This window comes from Pelobates fuscus, chromosome 7 (assembly GCF_036172605.1).
Source record: "Pelobates fuscus isolate aPelFus1 chromosome 7, aPelFus1.pri, whole genome shotgun sequence".
Classification (NCBI taxonomy): Eukaryota; Metazoa; Chordata; class Amphibia; order Anura; family Pelobatidae; genus Pelobates; species Pelobates fuscus.
Genome location: NC_086323.1, coordinates 152,759,546 through 152,782,202, shown reverse-complemented (window position 1 = coordinate 152,782,202; position 22,657 = coordinate 152,759,546). Strand labels below are relative to the sequence as shown.

The window sequence follows — 22,657 nt, the reverse complement described above, 5'->3', positions numbered from 1 at the left end:
CGCCCAAGACTGAAGCCTCAGAAGAGTCCCTCGAGGACTAGGAGTCTCAAGCCTCAAATGAAGCCGATTGAGTCAGGTGAGGACTCCTCTCCTTCCACTAAAGAAGATATTAAGAAGTTACTGCTGGACCCAAGGAAGGTGTGGAAATCTGACCTCAAGGAAGTCCAGGCTGAGATAAAGACCATACATGGGAGACTGGATGCCACTGAGGACAATGCAAGAGCAAGAGACAGTCAGATACAAAAAAAAAAAAACACAAAATCTTACCCACCAAGTTAAACAGCTGAGCAGAACAGTTGCAGTGCTTGGAGCAAGGCACAGACGAGGAACATCCGCCTAAAGGGGGTGCCTGAAAAAGTCAGAGGTGAAGAACTGCTACACTTCACCCAGAAGCTAGTGGCCTCAATAGGCCTTAAGAGAAACATAGACCCCTCTACGGTGATTTCGGCATTCAGAGTCTCCAAGGCGGCGGCGGCGGCGGCTCCAGAGGGGGGACCCATGGACACTATCATAGTCACCAAGGACATTGCAGCAAGATCTGATATTATGGCCAGATAGAGAACCCTGGGGACGGTATCATTTGAGGTCTGCTCGGTGGCACTATATGGAGGCCTCCCGTTCATGGTTCTAACAGACGAAGACAACTAGCCACCATTGCAAAGAGGCTGCAAGACCAGTCCATCAGATATCGCTGGGACATGGGGGGCTCTCTCATCATCCCACAGGGGGAAGAACTACTCACCTTAAGCTCTGCTGACGACCCAGAATTCTTCCTTCAGAGGCTTGGTTTAACGGCTGAACCGCCCAAGATCATTGGGCCCACGCCAGCGGAGACAGGATTGATAGATAAGCCTAAGGAGGGGACCTCTCGGTCCTGGGCTGCTCATTCTGTGACTGCTGTCCGCTGACTGAAATTTAAACAGTAATCTTGGCTTCCAAATAAGATAGCACAGACAGTAAATGGTCTATCTTGTAAATATCCACCGCAAGGGTTGCCCTAATCGAATACTTAAGTCAAGCTATCGTGGTTTAGCCGCTGGTTAAATTTAGATTTTAGTTCAGTATAGTTACGTTTGATACAGTGTTATTCCTTCCAGTTGGCATATTGCCACGACCAAGCCTAGCTTAAAACTACATAATCCCATCAGACGACAGCAAGTTAAACATGAAAGTCGCTCTACAAATACTATGCTTTATTATTGCTTTTCCTTTTTTTACTGTTGCATACAGATAGTCGTATGATGTGTTCTTTGATACCATGTGTTTTCGATGTAACATCTGTAACGGATCGCCTGGCACCCCGACTGGGTACCTCCGTTAAAGGATGCTCCTAGCGTTTCCTAAGGACTCCAAGCACTCTGGCAGACACCACAATCACCGAATCTGAGAAGCATATAAATCTTCTCAAGCCTCTGAATGCTGTAGACAGTTGAATAGGAACCATACGAATAGGTTTGCACTCCTAGCAGTCAAACTGAAATAGCATGCGATAAATCCTCCCCCAAGAATGAGACGACACTTCACTTTGAGGGTTAAAACAGGAACTCCAGATTTATTCACACACTGTCTTATAAAGGATTCTCCCATGCAAGGGAGGGATTTACAATACACCAATCACACAATGGTTATATCCCACAGATTCCCTCCCCTTAGCCTGGGAGGTAATCCAATTATACATAAATTTTAAAACATACTTTTTAACCAACATTCATAACTCTAAAACCATACATCCAATTCACATAAAAATTACATATTCACAATCAATCCATTCAGGGGAACAACATATCAAACAGGGGTTCAGAAGTTAGTAAAATATCTTTTGGGCCCTGGCTGGCACATGGCTATCTGGCCCAGACCGGTTTTAGAGTCTTCTATCCTGGAGATAATTGAGAAGTAATTCAATTATCTCCCAGGACAGAGACAAGACTCCATTATGCACATGGTGAGCACAAAGCATTAAAATACTATAAAATACACAAAGTCACATTTTATACATAAAACACAGACATGTCACATATCCCCAGATAGCTGGGATCTGAGTGCACACAACTACCGAATAGCGCTCAGATCCTATTCACACAGTTCAATTGTCATGGAGCAGAAGTCTTTAACTACACGAATGGGCTCCATGGCATAGCTATCTGGGTTAAAAACAGTCACAAAGTCGGGTCCATAGTCCAAAGGCAAGAGGCGGGCAAGCAGCCCCCTCCAAGGACACGTGGTGAGGTCGGTTTCGCCACAATATCCTTTCCTAGATTATGACATATATGTATACTTTGGGTTTAAAACTCCAATAAACACAAATTGAATTTATTTTTTTAAATCAACAAGATAACGTAATTTGTTACATTCACCATTTCAGTCCCATTATCAAACTTGTCTTAATATGTTAAGGTAGTTGGACTAAACATTGGTTATATGCAAATAAGCTCCTCCTCAAATAAAATTTGCTCTTTTGTTTACTTTGAAGCCCTACGAGCGTGAGCACGTACAGTGTTCTGTAAGGCAACTTTTTTTATACTGTACTTTTCAAAATAAACCTACGTTTCTATGAAAACTGAAGTTTTTGTTTTTCACGGCCCACAGAAACTTAAAACTTGTTTATTTTGCCCGTATTTTCTTTTGAGGTTGACATGCTTGGTTTAAAGTGTGTCATTTGAGTATTTTTTTTTTTTTTACCTAAATTTTAAACAATATTCCTTAACATATCAATTATTAACCAATTCAAATACCGTATATACTCGAGTATAAGACGAGTTTTTCAGCACATTTTTTGTGCTGAAAAACCCCCACTCGTCTTATACTCGAGTCAGTTGTCTGTATTATGGCAATTTACATTGCCATAATACAGACATGGACCGGGGGCTGTCAGGAAGCTGTAACTTACCTTCACCGCAGCTCCTGTCAGCTCCCTTCTCTCTCCTCCGTCCGTGCAGCTCCCAGGTCAGCTCCCTCTGCAACTCTCGCGAGAGCCGCGGGGTCAGAGCGTTGCCACGGGTTACCGTGGCAACGCTCCGCGCGGCCGCGAGAGTTGCAGAGGGAGCTGACCTGGGAGCTGCACGCACCGGAGAAGAGAGAAGGGAGCTGACAGGAGCTGCTGTGAAGGTAAGTTACAGCTTCCTGACAGGCCCCTCCTACAGCCCATCCACTGGACCACCAGGGAGTGAGAGCCCCCCTCCCTGGCCAGCTAACAAGCAGGGAGGGGGGACGAAAAAATAAAAATATTAATAATAAAACAAATAATAATAAGAAAAACAAATATTAAAATAATAACATAAAAAAATAATACAATTAATAATAAAAGAAAAAAATAGTTACCTAAAAAAATAACATAAAAAAAAAAAAAATAATAAAATGCCCACCCCCCACCAATGCTCTGCACTCATATACACACACTGCATACACACTGCACTCATATACACACACTGCATACACACTGCACTCTTATACACACACTGCATACACACTGCACTCTTATACACACACTGCATACACACTGCACTCTTATACACACACTGCATACACACTGCACTCTTATACACACACTGCATACACACTGCACTCTTATACACACACTGCATACACACTGCACTCTTATACACACACTGCATACACACTGCACTCTTATACACACACTGCATACACACTGCACTCTTATACACACACTGCATACACACTGCACTCTTATACACACACTGCATACACACTGCACTCTTATACACACACTGCATACACACTGCACTCTTATACACACACTGCATACACACTGCACTCTTATACACACACTGCATACACACTGCACTCTTATACACACACTGCATACACACTGCACTCTTATACACACACTGCATACACACTGCACTCTTATACACACACTGCATACACACTGCACTCTTATACACACACTGCATACACACTGCACTCTTATACACACACTGCATACACACTGCACTCTTATACACACACTCATACACACACTGCACTCTTATACACACACTCATACACACACACTGCACTCATACACACACTCATACACACACACTGCACTCATACACACACACTGCACTCATACACACACACTGCACTCATACACACACACTGCACTCATACACACACACTGCATTCATACACACACACTGCATTCATACACACACACTGCATTCATACACACACACACACTGCACTCACACACACACTGCACTCACACACACACTGCACTCACACACACACACGCACTCACACACGCACTGCACTCACACACGCACTGCACTCACACACGCACTGCACTCATACACACACTGCACTCATACACACACTGCACTCATACACACACTGCACTCATACACACACTGCACTCATACACACACTGCACTCATACACACACTGCACTCATACACACACTGCACTCATACACACACTGCACTCATACACACACTGCACTCATACACACACTGCACTCATACACACACTGCACTCATACACACACTGCACTCATACACACACTGCACTCATACACACACTGCACTCATACACACACTGCACTCATACACACACTGCACTCATACACACACTGCACTCATACACACACTGCACTCATACACACACTGCACTCATACACACACTGCACTCATACACACACTGCACTCATACACACACTGCACTCATACACACACTGCACTCATACACACACTGCACTCATACACACACTGCACTCATACACACACTGCATTCATTATATACACACACTGCATTCATTATATACACACACTGTAAATAAATATTCAGTTAATATAATTTTTTTAGGATCTAATTTTATTTAGAAATGTACCAGTAGCTGCTGCATTTCCCACCCTAGTCTTATACTCAAGTCAATAAGTTTTCCCAGTTTTTGGGGGTAAAATTAGGGGCCTCGGCTTATATTCGGGTCGGCTTATACTCTAGTATATACGGTAAGCCATAAGGTATTATAGGACTATTTTCCAGTTTGAAAAAGCTAATCGTAAAATTTAAATTTTTAACGGATAAATGTAGTTACTGATCTAAATAAAGATTGCCAATGATATTCAGTGACATTAGCCAATCAACAGGTGATATTTCCGCGCATGAAATGCAGCATTTTAAATTGCTGATGAAGTGAAAAGCACAACAGCAAAGCAGCTACACAGAATTAAAACACGAAAAAGGCAGAGGTAATATACTCGAAAAGCTATACGAGACTGCACGGATACATTTTGATAACGGTGCCACTTTCAATGAGATTTGAAAAGGTAAATGCTGGAAAACTTTTCACAATGTACTTCAAATTAGGTTAACGCATAATACATATTCCACCTCGTCCACATTTGGATGCTCTACGGAGTTTTAACTGTATTACTCTTGTTTTTCTTCTTCAATAGAACTTCTTTAATATTTTCTTATTAAAGGGCTTTTTTTCCCCATTACATTTCCATCTCTAGACCAAGTCTAGTTTTCCCTAGCTGGGATTTTAATTTTTTTATTTTATGTTTTTAGAGAAGAAATATATTTTACCAGATATTTTTCTTATTCTAACAAAACTGGGCTGAGCATCATTCATATAACTTAAGCATTCATAATATTTTTAGCAATATGCATTCACAAAGTTTTCTGCACATTCCTACTGAAAGAAAAGGACAGAAATGATTTGAACTTTTGAAGACAGTGGTTGAAGCGCCTAAGGTGTTTTATGTTCTTCCAGGATGGTCCAGTCAAATGACTGAAATTAACAAAGACACTTCATGGGTTGAAACAGTGCTGGATCCCCTTTCTAGTGGGGTTAAAAAAAAATAATAAAAAAAAAAAACAACAATGTAACGTTATTGCAACTTTTATTTTACTTTCTCAGTTATTACCGTTGACATACTGGACATTGGAAAGAAAATTACGGTAATTAGCATTTAAGAGCATTTAAGATGGAGGTACGTAAAACGGATGTTTGGCAAATTGGCCCAGATTGTTAGAGAACAGTGGGCTACAGTTTTTTATTTAAAAGAAAGCTATTGGTTTTGCTCCTGGTTAGAACATATGAAAGAGTCAGGTTGAGAAACGGAGTATATTCCACTCACGTTAGCTATTGGGTAAGTGCACGAGTTCAACACTTCATTTAGAGTCTCTTTCTTTTACATATAGGTCATTGTAGTCTTGGTGTCAAAATCTCTTGCCTTATTCCACCGCGCCCATGAGGTGCAGGATCCAGGGCAGACTCCTCTTCCAATGACTTCAGTATGCCCCAAGCCGGTCACGCCCCTTGTCATTGACGCAATCCCGCGTCATCCATACCAGCCCAGAACATTTTGGGGGCGTGGCCTTAAAGCAAGAGACGCTCCCTCATAAAAAGGGTGCCTTTTGCCTTGTTCCTTGCCCTATTGTGTTTGTGTCCCCCTTAGTGATATTTGATTCTCCTTGCGTATTTACGGTTTCTGTGTACTGACCCAGCTTGCTTTTGACGTTCCTGTTTTCTGGTTCCCTGACTCGGCTTGTATTTTGTCCTCCTGATTTCTGGTATCCTGACCCGGCTATTCTTGTATCGTTCTCCTGATCTCTGGTATTCTGATTTTTGGCAATCCTCTGACTACTCTTTTCTACCTACTTTAAATCAGACTATTCTAGAGTTTGGTAATACGTGCTTGAGTTTTCAGTGGGTTTACATACCTCGTGTTGGGTTATCACACGACTGTGATACTTCGTGTTTACAAGTTGTCAACACTCTTGTGGATATAAGATTTAATCAATTAAAATAAAAAAATGCTTCAATGGGATGGCTTTGAAACATAGATAGAAACATAGAATGTAACGGCAGATAAGAACCATTTAGGCCATCTAGTCTGCCCAATTTTCTAAATACTTTCATTAGTCCCTGGCCTTATCTTTTAGTTAGGATAGCCTTATGCCTATCCCACACATACTTAAACTCCTTTACTGTGTTAAGCTCTACCACTTCAGCTGGAAAGCTATTTCATGCGTCCACTACCCTTGCTGACCAACAAGAAACTTTTTATAATGATATGCTGGCCCCATCCCTTCACCGATGATTTCTAAGACAACTATTCTTAAAATATTAGTAAATCTGAAGTGTTATGCAAAACAATAGTAAAAGTATATGAAGAAAAGACTTCAACCCTCAAGATAAACAGCCATGCTAAATGACAAACAAGATGGCTGGTCAACAGTCGAGGAATACGGGCCAGGCAAGATGGAAAGATCAACGTGAGATAGATAGGATGACACACAAAATAAGTAGGCCAACAGAAAAAGTGGATAGATGACCGACAAGATGGATAACAAGAAAGACCAAAGGACAGATGGACAGATGTAGAAGATTACCTAAATGAATGTTCCTGATAATTAATGATGAGATTACTTATCTGAAGAAAGTAGGACATGCATTCCAAAGTTTACATTGAAGCGAAAATAAGCTAGAAAGCTTTCCAAATATTAATATTAGTGTCTTGACCAACACGTCAAAAATCTATATTACAGAAATGGGATAACTTGGGCACTGCACTTTACCTGTTGATTGAATGAGTGTAGCAATGCACTAATGATTAAACAAATTTAAGAGAAACTGCCTTGCCATTAACATTGTAAGGATTAGTTTACATAACGACAGTGATGGGAAGCTAAGGATTGGTAAACTTCTGGCACCCAAAGCTGATGTGACATGCAAATCATTTCTACTGGAAAACACAGAAGGAGATTGATTTTTTTTGTGTTAAACTCCATTAGAAGGATAAAGGAGTCTTGGTAAGCAGTTCAGCCACGTTCATGACCATCTGGCAAACTAACAACTATTTGTTATCTTTACTTTAATGTCTTTATCACTGATGGCTTAGCTTAGCACCCCAGATGTTTGTAAACTATTTGCCCACGATGTTCTACTATGCTCAAGGTTGCACTTAAGGTCAGTGTTTATTAGGGGGCACTAACCCGCAAGCCACCGTGGAGCTGAACTTCATATAACTTCAATGTACTGCACACCTGCATCCGCAATTTTTTTTTTTTTTTTTTTAAATATCTATTAAACTGCAAACTCCAACTCATGTATATTCATCTTCTGATTGTCATCATTATATGGAGCAGCAATACAAAGAATGCAATGGATGCTAAAGACTGTTAAAGAATATCTTGGGACTTTAGAAAGGATTTAAAGCTTTACTGGGGATGCACAGAAATTAAGGACATAATCTTACAGTCTAGACATGAAACAGAAACTTTGTTACACCAAAGGGGTGTATTCACTAAACAGTGTTACAAGTAGAAAAAAAAAAAGACAACATTGGGGATAGAATATGCTTCCCATGCTATTTTGCTTTGTGTTTTTAGAACTGTAGCCCACCTCACTGTTTTGCAAATCATCATCCAGCTGATGTAGACGCAGCTCATAGAGCATGCAGAATACATTGTTGGCGAGAATCATAGGAGTTACAGTTCACTGTTTCTGTTAAAGTTAAAGCGGCACAGTCACCCCCTCCAATGTAGTAGGGACTACTTTGTTTCTGTATTTCTCCTCACCTGACTTAGGGTGGAGCCTAAGTGTTTAAGCATGAGAGCACAGCAGTGACATTGGCTCCGAAGAAGACCTGCTAGATCAAGATGGATCACCACCGAGTGAGAGGTTCAGGTAAGTAAAATCACCCTTACCTGCACCCCATTTCTCCTCCCAGCCACCAGCGGTGATATTACTACCAGGGGTATTTGCGAAATGGCAAAGACCCCAGACAGTGACAATGTCTCTTTAGGCTATTAATACTCTAGCCCAGACATAGGCAACCTTTGGCACTACAGATGTGTTGGACTACACCTCCCATGATGCTTTGCCAGCATTATGGGTGTAAGAGCATTATGGGGGATGTGGTCAATAACATCTGGAGTGCCGAAGGTTGCCCAATCTACAGCTTGGTGACTGATACTAGATTTAAACATTGTGTTTAGTTATGTAACATTTTAAAATCAGTCCAAAACGGATGGCTCCAAATCTAATTTTAAATTGAAAGCTGGGCCATGTTTTCGCGAGAATTGGAGCGGATATAGCAGCAATGCAAGTAAATAATACAGCCAATAGAATATTTATCTCGCTTGTTAAAATTTGGTTAGGACCTTCTAATATACGAGTACTTTAACATTGTTGTGTCCTTAAAAGACCACAATAGACACCCAGACCACTTCAATTAAGTGATATAAGTCTGGTGTCCCTTTGTTTTAGACCTGCAGTGTAAAACTCCTTGCCATTTTCTACATATTGCAATGTTTACATTGCAGGGCTAAACACACATATAGCGTTTGTCTTCTTTACAGTCACTAGAGGGTGCTTCCACTGCTATAACAGAGTCAGCCTTTGTTCTTCAATCAATGCTTCTCTTAAAGAGCATTGGATTGGAGGAGCACAGCAATCTGCTTCTTTTCTATGAGAAGCATTGGATGAGAATATGGAAGACATCAGCAGGATTGCAGATAAAAAAAAAAGAGGCAAAGTGGCTGCAACGATGGTGCCTCAGTGACAGAAACAAAGTGAATAAAATCTATCACCGCTACATTTTTCTACAGAAATTGAGTTGGACAGAGGTCACTGTAATGGCAGGGAATTTATAGTCCAATAAATAAAATAAAAAGATTTGTGGGACTATAGGTTTCCTTTATCATAACATGGTCAAATGGTGTGACCAAATCATCATATATTATACTTGAAATAGTTGCTTTCTAATAACATTGTAATAAATATATTTTGTGCGCTGAATACTGTATTTATTTTAACAAAAATTAGGTCATTACAGAAGGATCACCATTAAGAAATTAATTTTCTGGGTAGATCGCAACCTACATTTGCATTTTTTGAACCTTCTAAAACAGCTGTCCACAGCTCAGTTCCATCAGTTTGCCAATGTTCTATATGTTGTCAGGTCCCTGAATTCCAAGTTAAATACTGTGAAATGCGAGTTTGGTTTCATGGTTGCTACAGCCGGCTGCACATGACCCTGCAGTTGTCATGGTGAACACTGTGTTGTCCATTTAAGCAAAGAAAACGTCAGTCAGTCTGATTCTGCCCCTTCTGGACATGTGCAGCAAAATACAAACACTGGTATCATTATCATATTCTATACGTTAGCAGGGATAAACAACCACTAGTAGTTCGGCTGCAGATAAAGAAAATGCCTGCTGTCATTGCACGCTAGATGTAAATAGAAGCTTGGTTTATAAACAGGATTTGCTCTGTATTGCGGGAAAAAAATATATATATATATATATATGGAATTATTTCTCCTTGACAATTTTTTTTCAAATGTGTTATAAAGTTATGGATCTGATTACTGAAAAACAAAAATATCAAATAAAAATTAAAAAATTAAAAATTGCCAGCCAGACCATTAATTACACCTTACTGAAAGGGCTTCTGAACATTCCTTGTAAAGGAGCTTAAAACTAAAGCCCAAGGATTTATCTTGCTTTGCACATCACAAATGAAATCGGGCTTTTTGGGGGCAATAGGAATGTAATATTGTCAATAGAGCACGCACAATTCGTAAGAGCATCTCTCATTGTTGAACAAGGGATTATTTAAATGGATTTTTTGTTAATTATAAGAGAAGACACTTTAGGTTTATTTTACGTACTCGAGTCATTGTCACCAAAGGCCAAATTATTTCTGACTACAGTGCAGAAGTATAAGCATAGAGTTTGACATTTTTGTGATTAGGATTGTGAGCATAAACTGCTATTCTCTATCTTTGCATTAATGTAAAGTGACACTAGCACGGGTCTCTAGTCATGTGACTACCCAGCAGTGCCCCAAGACATCAGAATTATATCAATTATTCTTTGTCTGCAACCGCTATACTATTTATTTGCTGTTCCAATTACACAGTCAGAACTTGTCGATTGGAGACCGATGCGCGGTACATGAAAATATACTCTACATATATTGTACACCAGGCATGCCTATAAGTGCAGTTTTCCCACAACAAATAAAAATAATATAAAATCATAACAAAACTAACACAGATGTCATCCAAGGCGGATTTCAGAATAATTAAAAATCTATTGATTTTAACAGACTGTAATTTTATTTGATGCATACAAATCTCTTAATAAGAAAAATAACTATGAGACATAAAGTTTGCATTTTACCCAATATGAATAAGTATGCACATACGAAACCTTTGTGTTAACCATGTTAGCCCTATATCAGTGATATTTTTTTCCCCAAAAAAAATATTTTTGACTGTGTTGCAACAAAATATCAATAAAGAAATAATGACAGTGTTAAAATGTGCTTAATAACAGAAATGCTTCTCGGTTTGAGAATAATTTAACCCTTAAAGAGGCAGAGTGCCTACCCTGTGCACTGAAATGGTTAACGAGAACGTTGGAATGGTGATCATGATAACCACCAAAAAAATACAATACATATACGCCTAAACAACTGCACAAACACACACAAAAAAAAAAACAAAAAAAAAAAAAAAACCCACAAATATAATCCATCAATTAGCTGCAGCTTGTGAATTATTGATATGCACTTTAAACAAACGGGCTGGATTTTTTTATGTGTGTCTATATTCGCTATCTCTTGCCGTTCTTTCTGGGAAAAACAGAAAGGCTACTATTTTGTGCTGGAAACAAAAAAAAAAGAAAAAGAAAAAAAAAACACAAAAAACAAAATATATATAGAACAAGAATAAAAGATAAATGTTTAAAGAAAGCCCAAACCTGCAGGCTCCCGCAGAGAAGATTCAGAGACATAGAGGCTGATATAGAAACAAAAAGCAGTCCTTCTTTGGTTAAATTTACTAACGGCATCTGACAGTGACACTATCCTGCTGTATTTTAAAGAAGAAACGAAATAAAATACACTGAAGCGCTGACGTGAAGCTTAAAAAACCTTGGGAATTTATGATCATATTTAAAGTCCCAAAGCACCAAGGTAAGGTAGCAGGTGTTTGCAACCCTTTCATACTGAAAAGAAAGTGGAGTCATTTGATATTTTTCCCTACCTAAGAAAAGGACGATGGCTCACTCTCTCCCCCCGCCCCCCCTCTTCCAAATTAAGCTGCCACAGAAGTCACCCTCCGTGATTAATAGATATGATAAAGACATAGCATTTTGTTGATGGGTGGGTTCATTGTTGCTTACTGCATTCTGCTCTTTAATCATGCAGTACTGAATAAGCTTCGCGAACATCGTACACCCAACACAATGCATAAAACAGTGCTAAACACATTTTAATTTGCAAATAACTAAAACAGCTCCAACATAAAGATGTCTTAATCTCAAGATCAGCACAAAGGGAAGAGAGAGAAGAGAGATAACAAATAAATAAATAAGATTTTAGCTTACCGACTTTGGGCTCTTTCTTGGGACCGGCAGTCCTGAAAAACGACAACAAGGGAAAAATAATCATTACCATACAAATGTTCCGTTCATCTAAGGAAAATCCCAAGGTATATCATCCTAACGTAGCCATCTGTACTGTAATACCAGCATTCTCTTAAGCATCAGGAGTTATCAGTCTGTTTATAACGAATCAAAGCAGAGTGTGTGTGTGAGAGAGAGAGAGAGAGAGAGCGAGAGAGCGAAGAGGAAGCGGGGGAGAGGAAGGGAAAAAAAAAAAGAGGAAAAAAAAGGGGGGACGAGAGAGACAGAAATCTATCTGCATTAGCTATGCTGCCTTGTGCTGCAGCAGCCTACAGGCTGGGGAGAATAATTCAGACCTTAGCGGCCTGAGAAATTGAGCACTTGGACAGAATCTCAAATGCTCCCCTGGATTATGAGAGACTTGGCAAATAATTAAAGAAAGATATATCCTTTTCGACGCGAGCTGCTTGTCAATTTTATTGGACCAATGAATGCACAACAAAAACGAGCTTGTGTTAAAAAGGTTTCTTTTCCAGCAAGTGAGAGAACAAGGAATTTTTTTTTTTAATTTTTTTTTTTTTGGTGAAAGGGAGATATTTCATCAAGGTTAATAAACATGTAGCAGTCACAACCCTGGAAACAAGAGCTTTTCATGCTGGGTTTTTTCCCTTTCTTTTGAGTCTAGCAGACTACATTACTGAGATTTTTTATCATCTACATAATCAGAAAGCAAGTTCATATTTCACTAAATTTGCTGAAACTTCCAATTTTTTATTTATATATATATATATATATATATATATATATATATATATTCATGAATTTGGATAATAACGATTATATATACAATACATATAGTTTTCAAAATTTAAAATACATATTGATTAAGTACTTGATTGAGATCTTGATAAAGGCCGGTTTGTCGGCCGAAACGTTGATCTGTATATGCGACCCTAAATACACATTTTTTTCCCACTTTCAAAACCATTGAGTGCTCTTGTATACTTTTTGGATATATTGATTAAGTACTGCATGTATTATGTGCATAATCATTATCCGTGAAAATATATATATATATTCACAAATAGGTACACTACAAAAAATAGAACATATTACAAAGAACACACTAATTTTTTTATTGTTTGATCTAGTCTACTTAAAATATTATATATATATATATATATATATATATATATATATATATATATATAATCATTATCCATGAATATATATATATATATTTATTCATGGATAATGATTATATATATATATATATATATATATATATATATATATATATAATATTTTAAGTAGACTAGATCAAACAATAAAAAAATGAGTGTGTTCTTTGTAATATGTTCTATTTTTTGTAGTGTACCTATTTGTTAATTTAACAAATGAAAGTATTTTGAGTAGATAGATACCCATTGTACAGTGTTATGGAATTTGCTAGATAGATAACCCACATGTTTTGGGGAAAATGGTACTAGACAATGCTATGAATTTTAAGTTACGGTAGATTTAATTTGAAATAGATTCAGAATAGACTAAAAAGACTATTTAAAATATATTTGTCAAGTTCACATGTTGTATCCTGTACAGAGTCTACTATTTTGACGTATGCCCTCTACGTCTGCTGCATCTTACAGAAACTTTATTTTTGTAGAAGAATCAGGAAGAGTGGTTAAAATTGTCGCGTGCATTGGAAAATGGGTTCCCTCAGCCAGCAGATCAAAAAATAAATAAAAAAATTTAATAGTCACATTTCTTACGTTCATTCAAGTTTTAGCACGATTTACAAACATTGTTGTAAAAATTCTAAAAAAATAAATAAAAACAAAATCGAAGATTCTAAAAACATACTTTGGTTTTTGAGAAACCTAGAAGCTAGCTTTTAATTGTCCACAAATCTAACTTTGAATAAACCTATAGTCCTGATCTCCTTCCCTTTAATTGAAAACTGCTTGGAGTTGGAGATGACCCCAATTTGTAGGACAGAAGCAATATATTAGTCATTTTTTAAAATGTAGAAAACCTGCTTATTTTCACAATATCACAATATCTCCTACATTTCCAGTTAATCTTGGAAGCTTACTATATACCATAAATGAGATATAAAACTATTTCCTGCTATAAACATTAGTGCTCCAATGGAATCAATTACTACATTACAATCGTTCATAATGCAAAAAAATGATCGTCTTCAGTTCCACAAAAGTGAATGAGCAACACCGCCATCACCATGAAATAGAAGCTTAAAAAAAAATGCTCTTTTGGTTTAATTCTCCTTATGTTTAGAAAACGTAGCAAATACATGTTGGAAAGTCTTTACAGCTCGTGTTAGGAATGTAATCAACTATCTAGATTCAATAACTAGATTGTCAAAATAACCATTAATATGCAATGTCTTGATTAGATACTAGCAAACTAAATGTATTTCTGATCGGTTGCATCAAGCACCAACTATTTCTTGGTGCACAGTACCAAGCACATTAGCATGGGGTTTTTGCAAAACTATCACAGAAGAAGTAAAGCCTCACAGATCCCCATCCCTATAAAAGAAAAAAAAAAAAACTTTAACTCAATGTACTAGAAGGATTACCGTTTATTGCGAAATGTGAAAGAAAAAGGTCACCTGCACTTAATGCGGGATTGGACTGCAGTGATGCCATTAAATGTCAATTCAAACAAGCATTCATCTTCAGACACCAATATTTTTTTTTAAAGAAAAAAATAAATAAAGAAGAAAGATGGATAACATATGCAACTGTAATTCAGCCAAATTGTCAAAGGACTTAAACAACAGATTATCATTTCAATCTGCTAACAACTGTATCTACAGATTCCATCAAACCAAATTAAAGACAAATTTATAGTTTGGGACATAAAATTCCAGTTTATGATAGTTAGCAGCAAGCTAGCCGAACAGAAGCTCAATGCTCACCTGAGTCGCATACCTCCCAAGTATCTATTTAGGAGGGACAGTCCAAAATCACACACTTTGCTTTCCTATGCATATCTCCCAGCAGTCCCTATTTCGACGGGGCAGTCCTTACTTTGGGGTCAAATTCTTCTCTCCATATTTTCTGCCAACATATCTCTTTTATTAGGAGGGCCATATTCTTGGTGTGTGAGTGTATAACAGAGCTCCACAGCAATGATGCTCACAGTACTGTTTTTGAATACTATACTATTTATACTAGAAATGTGTTTAGAACAAGGACAATGTATTCTATTTACACAGCTTGATTACTAAATTACATTCTAGTTGCATAAATTGTTATTAGAAAGTCACCTCAAGTTGCTCAGCCTTCGCCCCTGGTCACACCCCACTCACACCCATCAAATTAAAATGTCTTCCTTTTTCCATTTGAAATGTTTGGTGGTATGTCTAGGAGCTCCACAGCAATAATACTCACAGTAATCGGTCTTTTAACCAAATTGTGTTCGAGAAATCAGCCTGTGCAAAATGAAAGATACATGGTTCTTGTACTATACTACATTATAGTTTCAAAAATTAGTAAATCCCTTAAACTTGATCAGTACAGCTCCAGGCCTGGTCACACCTCCCACAACCCTAAAATGAAAGTGTTCCTCTTTGACTATTTGGAAATTTGTGTGGTATGGAGTCACACATGATTTGTTGACCTTCATAGTCTGTGATGTGTCCTCAACTCTTGAGACAGATAACACATTTAAGTAACATGCAGTCCTATGGTATAGTTTGTGCTACAAGACACCACAAGAATTGCTGTCAATAATTACAATAAATACTGCCATCTTCTGCTTTAAAAACAAACTTGGTGGAAGAGTAGAAATCAAAGCAAGATTTCTGTTCTCCCTCTCATTGCCTTTTATGTGCACTGGTGCCTGACCTGGATTGTGTTGTCACTTGCTGAATCTTCATACCATATAACAAGAAAATGGAGCATCATATTAAATAAGCATACCTCCCAACTGTCCCGATTTCAGTGAGAGAGTCCCAATTTTCAGGTCCTGTCCCACCATCATGACTGTCCCCAATAGACGTGATTGTACTATGATCAGGGCACTAATACTATGGAAAAAGTGCACCCTGCAAGGTCTGCTCTCAGTGGGCTGGCCTGCATTCACTTCAGACCGACCTGCTCATATTAGGGCAGACCCCGCCTCTCTCCCATTGGGGCAGAGCCAGTGACATCATTGCATCACTGTCCTGCCCGCATTAACCCCACCCAGCGGTATCCTGATTCTCTGGACATCACAGCTGGGAAATATGTGAACACGTTATATCAAGATATATTTTATTCAATGATGCAATTTCCAGAGAAGTGGCAATTCTCCTTTAAGAGACTACAGCATCATTTGCAATGGATTTATTGCTATAAAAAAAAAAAAAAAACCCTCACATGCTGGTCAGAACCGTGATTACTTGGGCTTCTGCGAAAGCCATGATCCAACTGTGTGTATTCATGTTGGCAAAAGCCATATTGCAACTGTGTTTTATCTATGTCGGTGAAAGCCGTAATGCAACTGTGTTCACCTAAGCTCTGTCAAGTGAAAAATAAAGAAATAAAAAAAATAAAATTAACACGGATAGGAAAAAAAAAAAAACCCTCAAAGGTGACAGTCACTTTAAAGAGATGTAAATGAAATGCTTTTCTCCCCTTCTCCACTGCCATCATCCAGCAACAACCCACTCACCTAATCCCACATCTGTCTTTCCCTAAACGTATCCAACTTACAGAGTACACCTCCCACGAGGAGTGCAAAATGTTGTCATAAAAACAGCAATTTTCTGCACTTTCTATTCATTTGATGTACATGATCATGTACATGTATTGAGACATTTTGCTTTTTTCCCCCAAAAGCATATCAATGACAAAAAAGAAAAAAAAAAAAAAAGCACTTGCAAAACTTATCCCCATTAAATCCAAGGACTTGCATTCTAGTTGACTGAACATGCTAAAAAATGGTTGAAAAAAATACAGAAGGCCATTATTTGCTGCTGCCCCCACAAGAGCTATGAATCACAAAATGCCATTCCATTGCTAACACTGTTTACTGCAAAAGCAGCAGTAATTGACTTAAAGAACAAGGTTGTATGAGCATGTATAAAATGTCAACTGCTCTTTGGGGAAAAATCTAGAACATGTGTATTAAATCATATGAAAGCATGTTCCATAGATTAAACCAGGAAAAATATATAATAGTTAATCGAATAAAAAAAAAAAAGTTTTAAAAAGAGAGAGAGAGATAGTTTGCACCCATATACCATACATGACAATTAGAAGTCAAAATTTATCTGCTTTCCAGTCCGCTCTCATGCTTATTAGGGCATTGGGTGACATGCCCAAACCAAACTACCACGGATTGACTGGCTATGAGTGCTCCATGCGCACGAGCGGAACAAACTTAGAAACTGGATGGATAGGAATGTTGGCACATCTCGCTGAAACTTTCACTTGATGTAGCTCGGACCCCCTGTGATGGATCACAGGACTACTTTGCCCTTTAGGGTGCATGTGGAGGAGCAATCTGGGGTTACCACATGTGTGGGGTTTGTTAATATATAAATGTATGTTTTAGGGATATTCAGTTAAGGTGCCCTGGTGTCTGTCTTAGATTAGCTGTAATTTATCTGGTTATCTCCCAGACACAGCAGCGCCAGGGAGAGAACCTATTGTCACGGTTGATGACCCCCTTTTGTGATTGCCCCTATAAATATGTGGTTTGTGATAATAAAGGTGTGTGCCTATTACCCTACACCAAGTGTTGTCTGGTGTTTGGGGAAAGGGCCATTTCACGTCCGTGTTGTATTCTCCAGCGAGAGAGAACTTTTATTGGAGATACTCAGTCAAAGTAGTGGAGCTCTTTTACATAAACAAGTAATCGAACATTTCGACCTATTCAGGTCTTTTTCCAGATCTTTCTTGAAAAAGACCCGAGTAGGGTGGAAGGTCGATCATTAATTTTGGATGTAATTGATTCTTTGCACCAAAAAAAAAACGATTATATATATATATATATATATATATATATATATATATATATATATATATATATATAAAAATGGGGTGCACTCACAGGACTTGGTAATATATATATATATTTATACTTTTTTTTTTTTTCTTACACAAATAAAAGTGCTTTATTTTCTACATGGACTGTTCACACAGTTGATGCTACCTGATGATCTAGCAGTGGTAATTACTATTAATCAACATTAAACAATTCATCAGAATAGAATCCCTGACATTCAAATGAATCAATTCTGAAAATTAAGTTCACAAACAAACCAAATCAGAATCATCTGAATTAAAATGGTTTTAAAAAGGATTTTAATTAAGATAATTCTGATTTGGTTCAGATGACTCAAAAGTTTCAGAATTGATCCATGATTATTATTAGGATATTGTATTCTGACAAACGGCTTAAAGGCACTCTCCAGTGCTCTCCAAACCGTTTTCCTGGCACTGCAGGTCCCCTCTCCCTCTCACCTCCCATCCCATGTTGCTGAAGGGGTTAAAACCCCTTCAGTGACTTACCTGATTCCAGCGCCGATGTCCCTCGGTGCTGGTTCAGGGTCCACCCATGCTCCACCCCCGCCAATGTCATCCGGCGGGGGAGACCAATTGCGCATGCGCAGCCGACGGCGTGGGAGACCTAATGCCGCGGACAATGCTTTCCTATAGGGATTTTAGCAACGCTGGAGGTCCTCATATAGCGTAAGGACGTCCAGCGATGCTATAGCACAGAAAATCTGTACTAGAATCCCAGAAGTGCCCTCTAGTGGCTGTGTAGTGGACAGCCACTAGAGGAGGAGTTAACCCTGCAAGGTAAATATTGCAGTTTATGAAAGGATTGCAGTTAAGGGTAGTGGGAGTTGGCACCCAGACAACTCCAATGGGCATTAGTGGTCTGGGTGCCTGGAGTGTTCCTTTAAAAACCAAATGTCTGCACATTTCTAGTGGTAATAAGTAAAATGAGCATGTTGGGTCCCGTGGTCTACTTATCCTGAACCTACATTACAACTGTGCATTATGGTATTAAATCAAATATTGTACATATTAAAGGACAACTGTACCCTAAAAAATATTTTAAAAACTCCAACAAATTCCGCAGCGGTTTTCGGCTTTTTTGTTGGTTTTAAATTACACATACTTAATTAAAATAAATCTATTTTCTTCCCATACTTGATGAAATGATTATTATATTAAGAATATTTTTTGTTGTCCTTTAATTACAGAGTAGGGTGCAATTTGACAATAGAACCACTAGGGATCAGTCTACATAAAATATAGGTCTAGTCTTGTCATTGAAAACCAGAGATATAGCTTGTGGGAAGGAGACAGAGTCAGTCAATAGAAATTGTGTATCTTTAGGTTTACACATTATTATGTTTCAGTCCTCTTGTGCATTTCTCTTTTTTTTTTTTTTTTTTAAACATCTGTTCTATGGGCTGGGTGCAGTATACTGCTGGTATCTGGTCATCCATGCAAATGAAAATCAATGAGGTGTCACCAATAATTTATGAATTTACTGATTTAACAGCACAATCTTCACTGACTTGAATTTCAACTCGATGAACGGATAAGAGGCCAGGCAAATTTCCATGGCCTATAATCGTTCAAAAGCCATGTAGCCACTGGCGTTTTGGTCTATTTAAACATGTGTTAAAGTATGTTAATATTTCATAAATTTGGTCAATACAAAATCCAATCGGAAACTAGCATCATTTGCTAAAAGATTTTATTTCTCCTCAATACTTGCATCAAGCCGAGCCACCTTTATTCTTTTGCACCAGGTAAAGTTCCAATTTCTAATGAAATCTGCACTTTTTGTTAAATAATACACGCTTCACACATAAAGCACTTAAGCAAAATAAAGTTATTTAGGGTTCTGGAATAGTCCTTAAAAAAATAAAATAAAAAAAAAACCTAACAAAAACATGCATTCATTTAATCGTGTATTTTTTCAATGGGGTATATATAAAAACAGCTTGCAAACGCTGCAGGTCTCTTGTCTAAAGCCTTTGCAAGCTCTCCCCTTCTTCCCCAACCCAGACTTGAAGCACATTGGAAATTCTTTGTAATGTAGGTGCTCTGGACAATCGCCTGCTTCTTGAGTTTAGCTCCACTGAGCTAAACAATCAGTAACAGGACTGGGTGTCTGACTGACTGGTTAAACAGGTTAATTTATAAAATTGTGATTTTCTATTGAAAACTGCACTTTTTTTAAATGTGTGGAAAAAAAGGGAGATAGAGGTATATTAAAAGGTATACTAAAGTTACGGTATATCCATTTCTCTTCAATTTCACATGAAATTCTGCATACAAAAAAAAGGGAGGAAATTGAAAGTCCAAATGGGAGGGAGAGAGACAATTGCAAGTCATCTCTTACATACCTCCCCAGATGGAAATAGTACCAAAAACAGCAACCTATAAAGATACATGTCCATAAACATGTCCATAAAGTAAAATTTAACTTTTAATAGAAAAATGTAAAATATAACGAAACAATAAAAAAAAACCTGAGGTAGAACTGTAAAATTTCCATCAACGTTATTATGACAGTGTAATAACATGGAACGTTATGTTCCTCCTTTGTAAATATTATATTGTTTCTATAAATAAACCATATGTGCCAACTAGTACCCGGCCACAAAGGGTTTTCTTTTCCCTTACCCCCCCCTAACGGCTGATAATACATCAACCAATCAGAATAGAGGGCGGGATATTTAAACCACAGGTGAATACCGATCCGGTTCCCTTGGAAGAGCCGAGTTTCGGCGAAACGCGCGTCGGGACGTTTACCCTAGCAGCTAGTGGGAAGTGGAGACAGGACTAAGGACAGATATGCTAGATTTATTAGACAGCAATTTCTCCTGAACTACCACTTAGCTTAGCTTAGTTTTCCTGCAGACGTAACACTATATAGCCGGCTGTACTTTACAGCCGCCAATGTTTTTGTTAACAACAGAGTATTTGCATTAGTTTGCTGCCACCGTGGCTTACAGAGGTGGGAGTTGAAGGTCTGAATATATGGTATTATAGATATCCTACAGCAGTGTTTTCCTCTCCTTAACCCCCCAATATATCCACGTTTGTTGCCAGCAGACTAATCATTCAGTCTATCTTAAATAACGTTGATGGGAATTTTACAGTTCTACCTCAGGGTTTTTTTTATTGTTTCGTTATATTTGAAATTTTTCTATTAAAAGTTAAATTTTACTTTATAGACATGTATCTTTATAGGTTGCTGTTTTTGGTACGATTTCCATCTGGGGAGGTATGCAAGAGATGACTTGCAATTGTCTCTCTCCCTCCCATTTGGACTTTCAGTACATTTCCTCCCTTTTTTTGTATTCTCCTATAGGGGTTACCCCCCCAATTTGAACTTCGCAACCTGACCATTTCTCTTGACTCTCTCCTCTTTCTATTGAAATTCTGCATACTTTAATATCATCAGGATGATACGGAGGACAATTCCTTGGTATCGCTAGATGTATATAAGGGTTTCACTGTATGTGCTCTGAAGCGGCAAAAAGGTCCACTCAAAGGCATCTATACGAGGCATCTATCCTTGATTGGACTATGCAAGGTGCTTGGCGACATTGGATGGAGGCACCGGAGGCAGTTCTGGTTTGCCCAGCCTTGGATTCCAGGGAAGTATAACTTTTTTGCAGGTTTTATTATAAAATGTACAGAGGAGACCTAGTGAGTAATGCCGAATAGTGCATCTTAAATAGAAAACAGACGTGGGGGAGAAGGGAGAGAGAGAAGGGGGTTGGAGTAACACTTTAAGGTGACATGTCCTATTATACCTACTATAATATAGGGTATTTTTGTTTATTTTGATGTATATTTTATTCTCTCTTTCTATCTAATCTGTATAGTGGATATAAGAACCATTATTTGGTTTTAGATTTTTTTAGGATGCAGTGTAATTAATAAGTTCTAACTTTAAACAAAAATCAAAAGCACAGAAAAAATATTTTCAGGGGAAAAAAAATACAATACCAAAAAAACGAAACTAATTTGTGTTGCCGAATGTTACTACATCTTTGTCCTCTCTGCTTGATGAAAAAGTATGCAAAAATCTGTTGACTTTTTATTTCTTCCAGTACAGTGAATTGGAATACCATCGCAAATTATTCCTTCGTGAATAATTTAGCATCTAAATAAACTGTCAAAGATAGCAGTGGCAGGTCTGTTTTGAGAAACGTCTTTCCGATGGCTTGAAAAAAAAATAAAAAAATAAAACATCAGAAAGTTTGGAAGAATGAATGTTTGAATGATCGGGATGGCAA

General features: G+C 38.0%; 1 protein-coding gene across 14 annotated transcripts in view; it reads right to left on the bottom strand.

Moving 5' to 3' along the window:
• The window catches only part of MAGI1 (membrane associated guanylate kinase, WW and PDZ domain containing 1), a 468,514-nt gene that overhangs the window by 40,763 nt on the left and 405,094 nt on the right, over positions 1–22,657 (bottom strand). For all 14 annotated transcript variants that reach the window (XM_063426812.1, XM_063426813.1, XM_063426817.1 and 11 more), the window contains one exon: positions 12,349–12,380. In XM_063426812.1, coding sequence (XP_063282882.1) covers positions 12,349–12,380 — 32 coding nt within the window. The remainder of the gene's footprint in view (positions 1–12,348; positions 12,381–22,657) is intronic.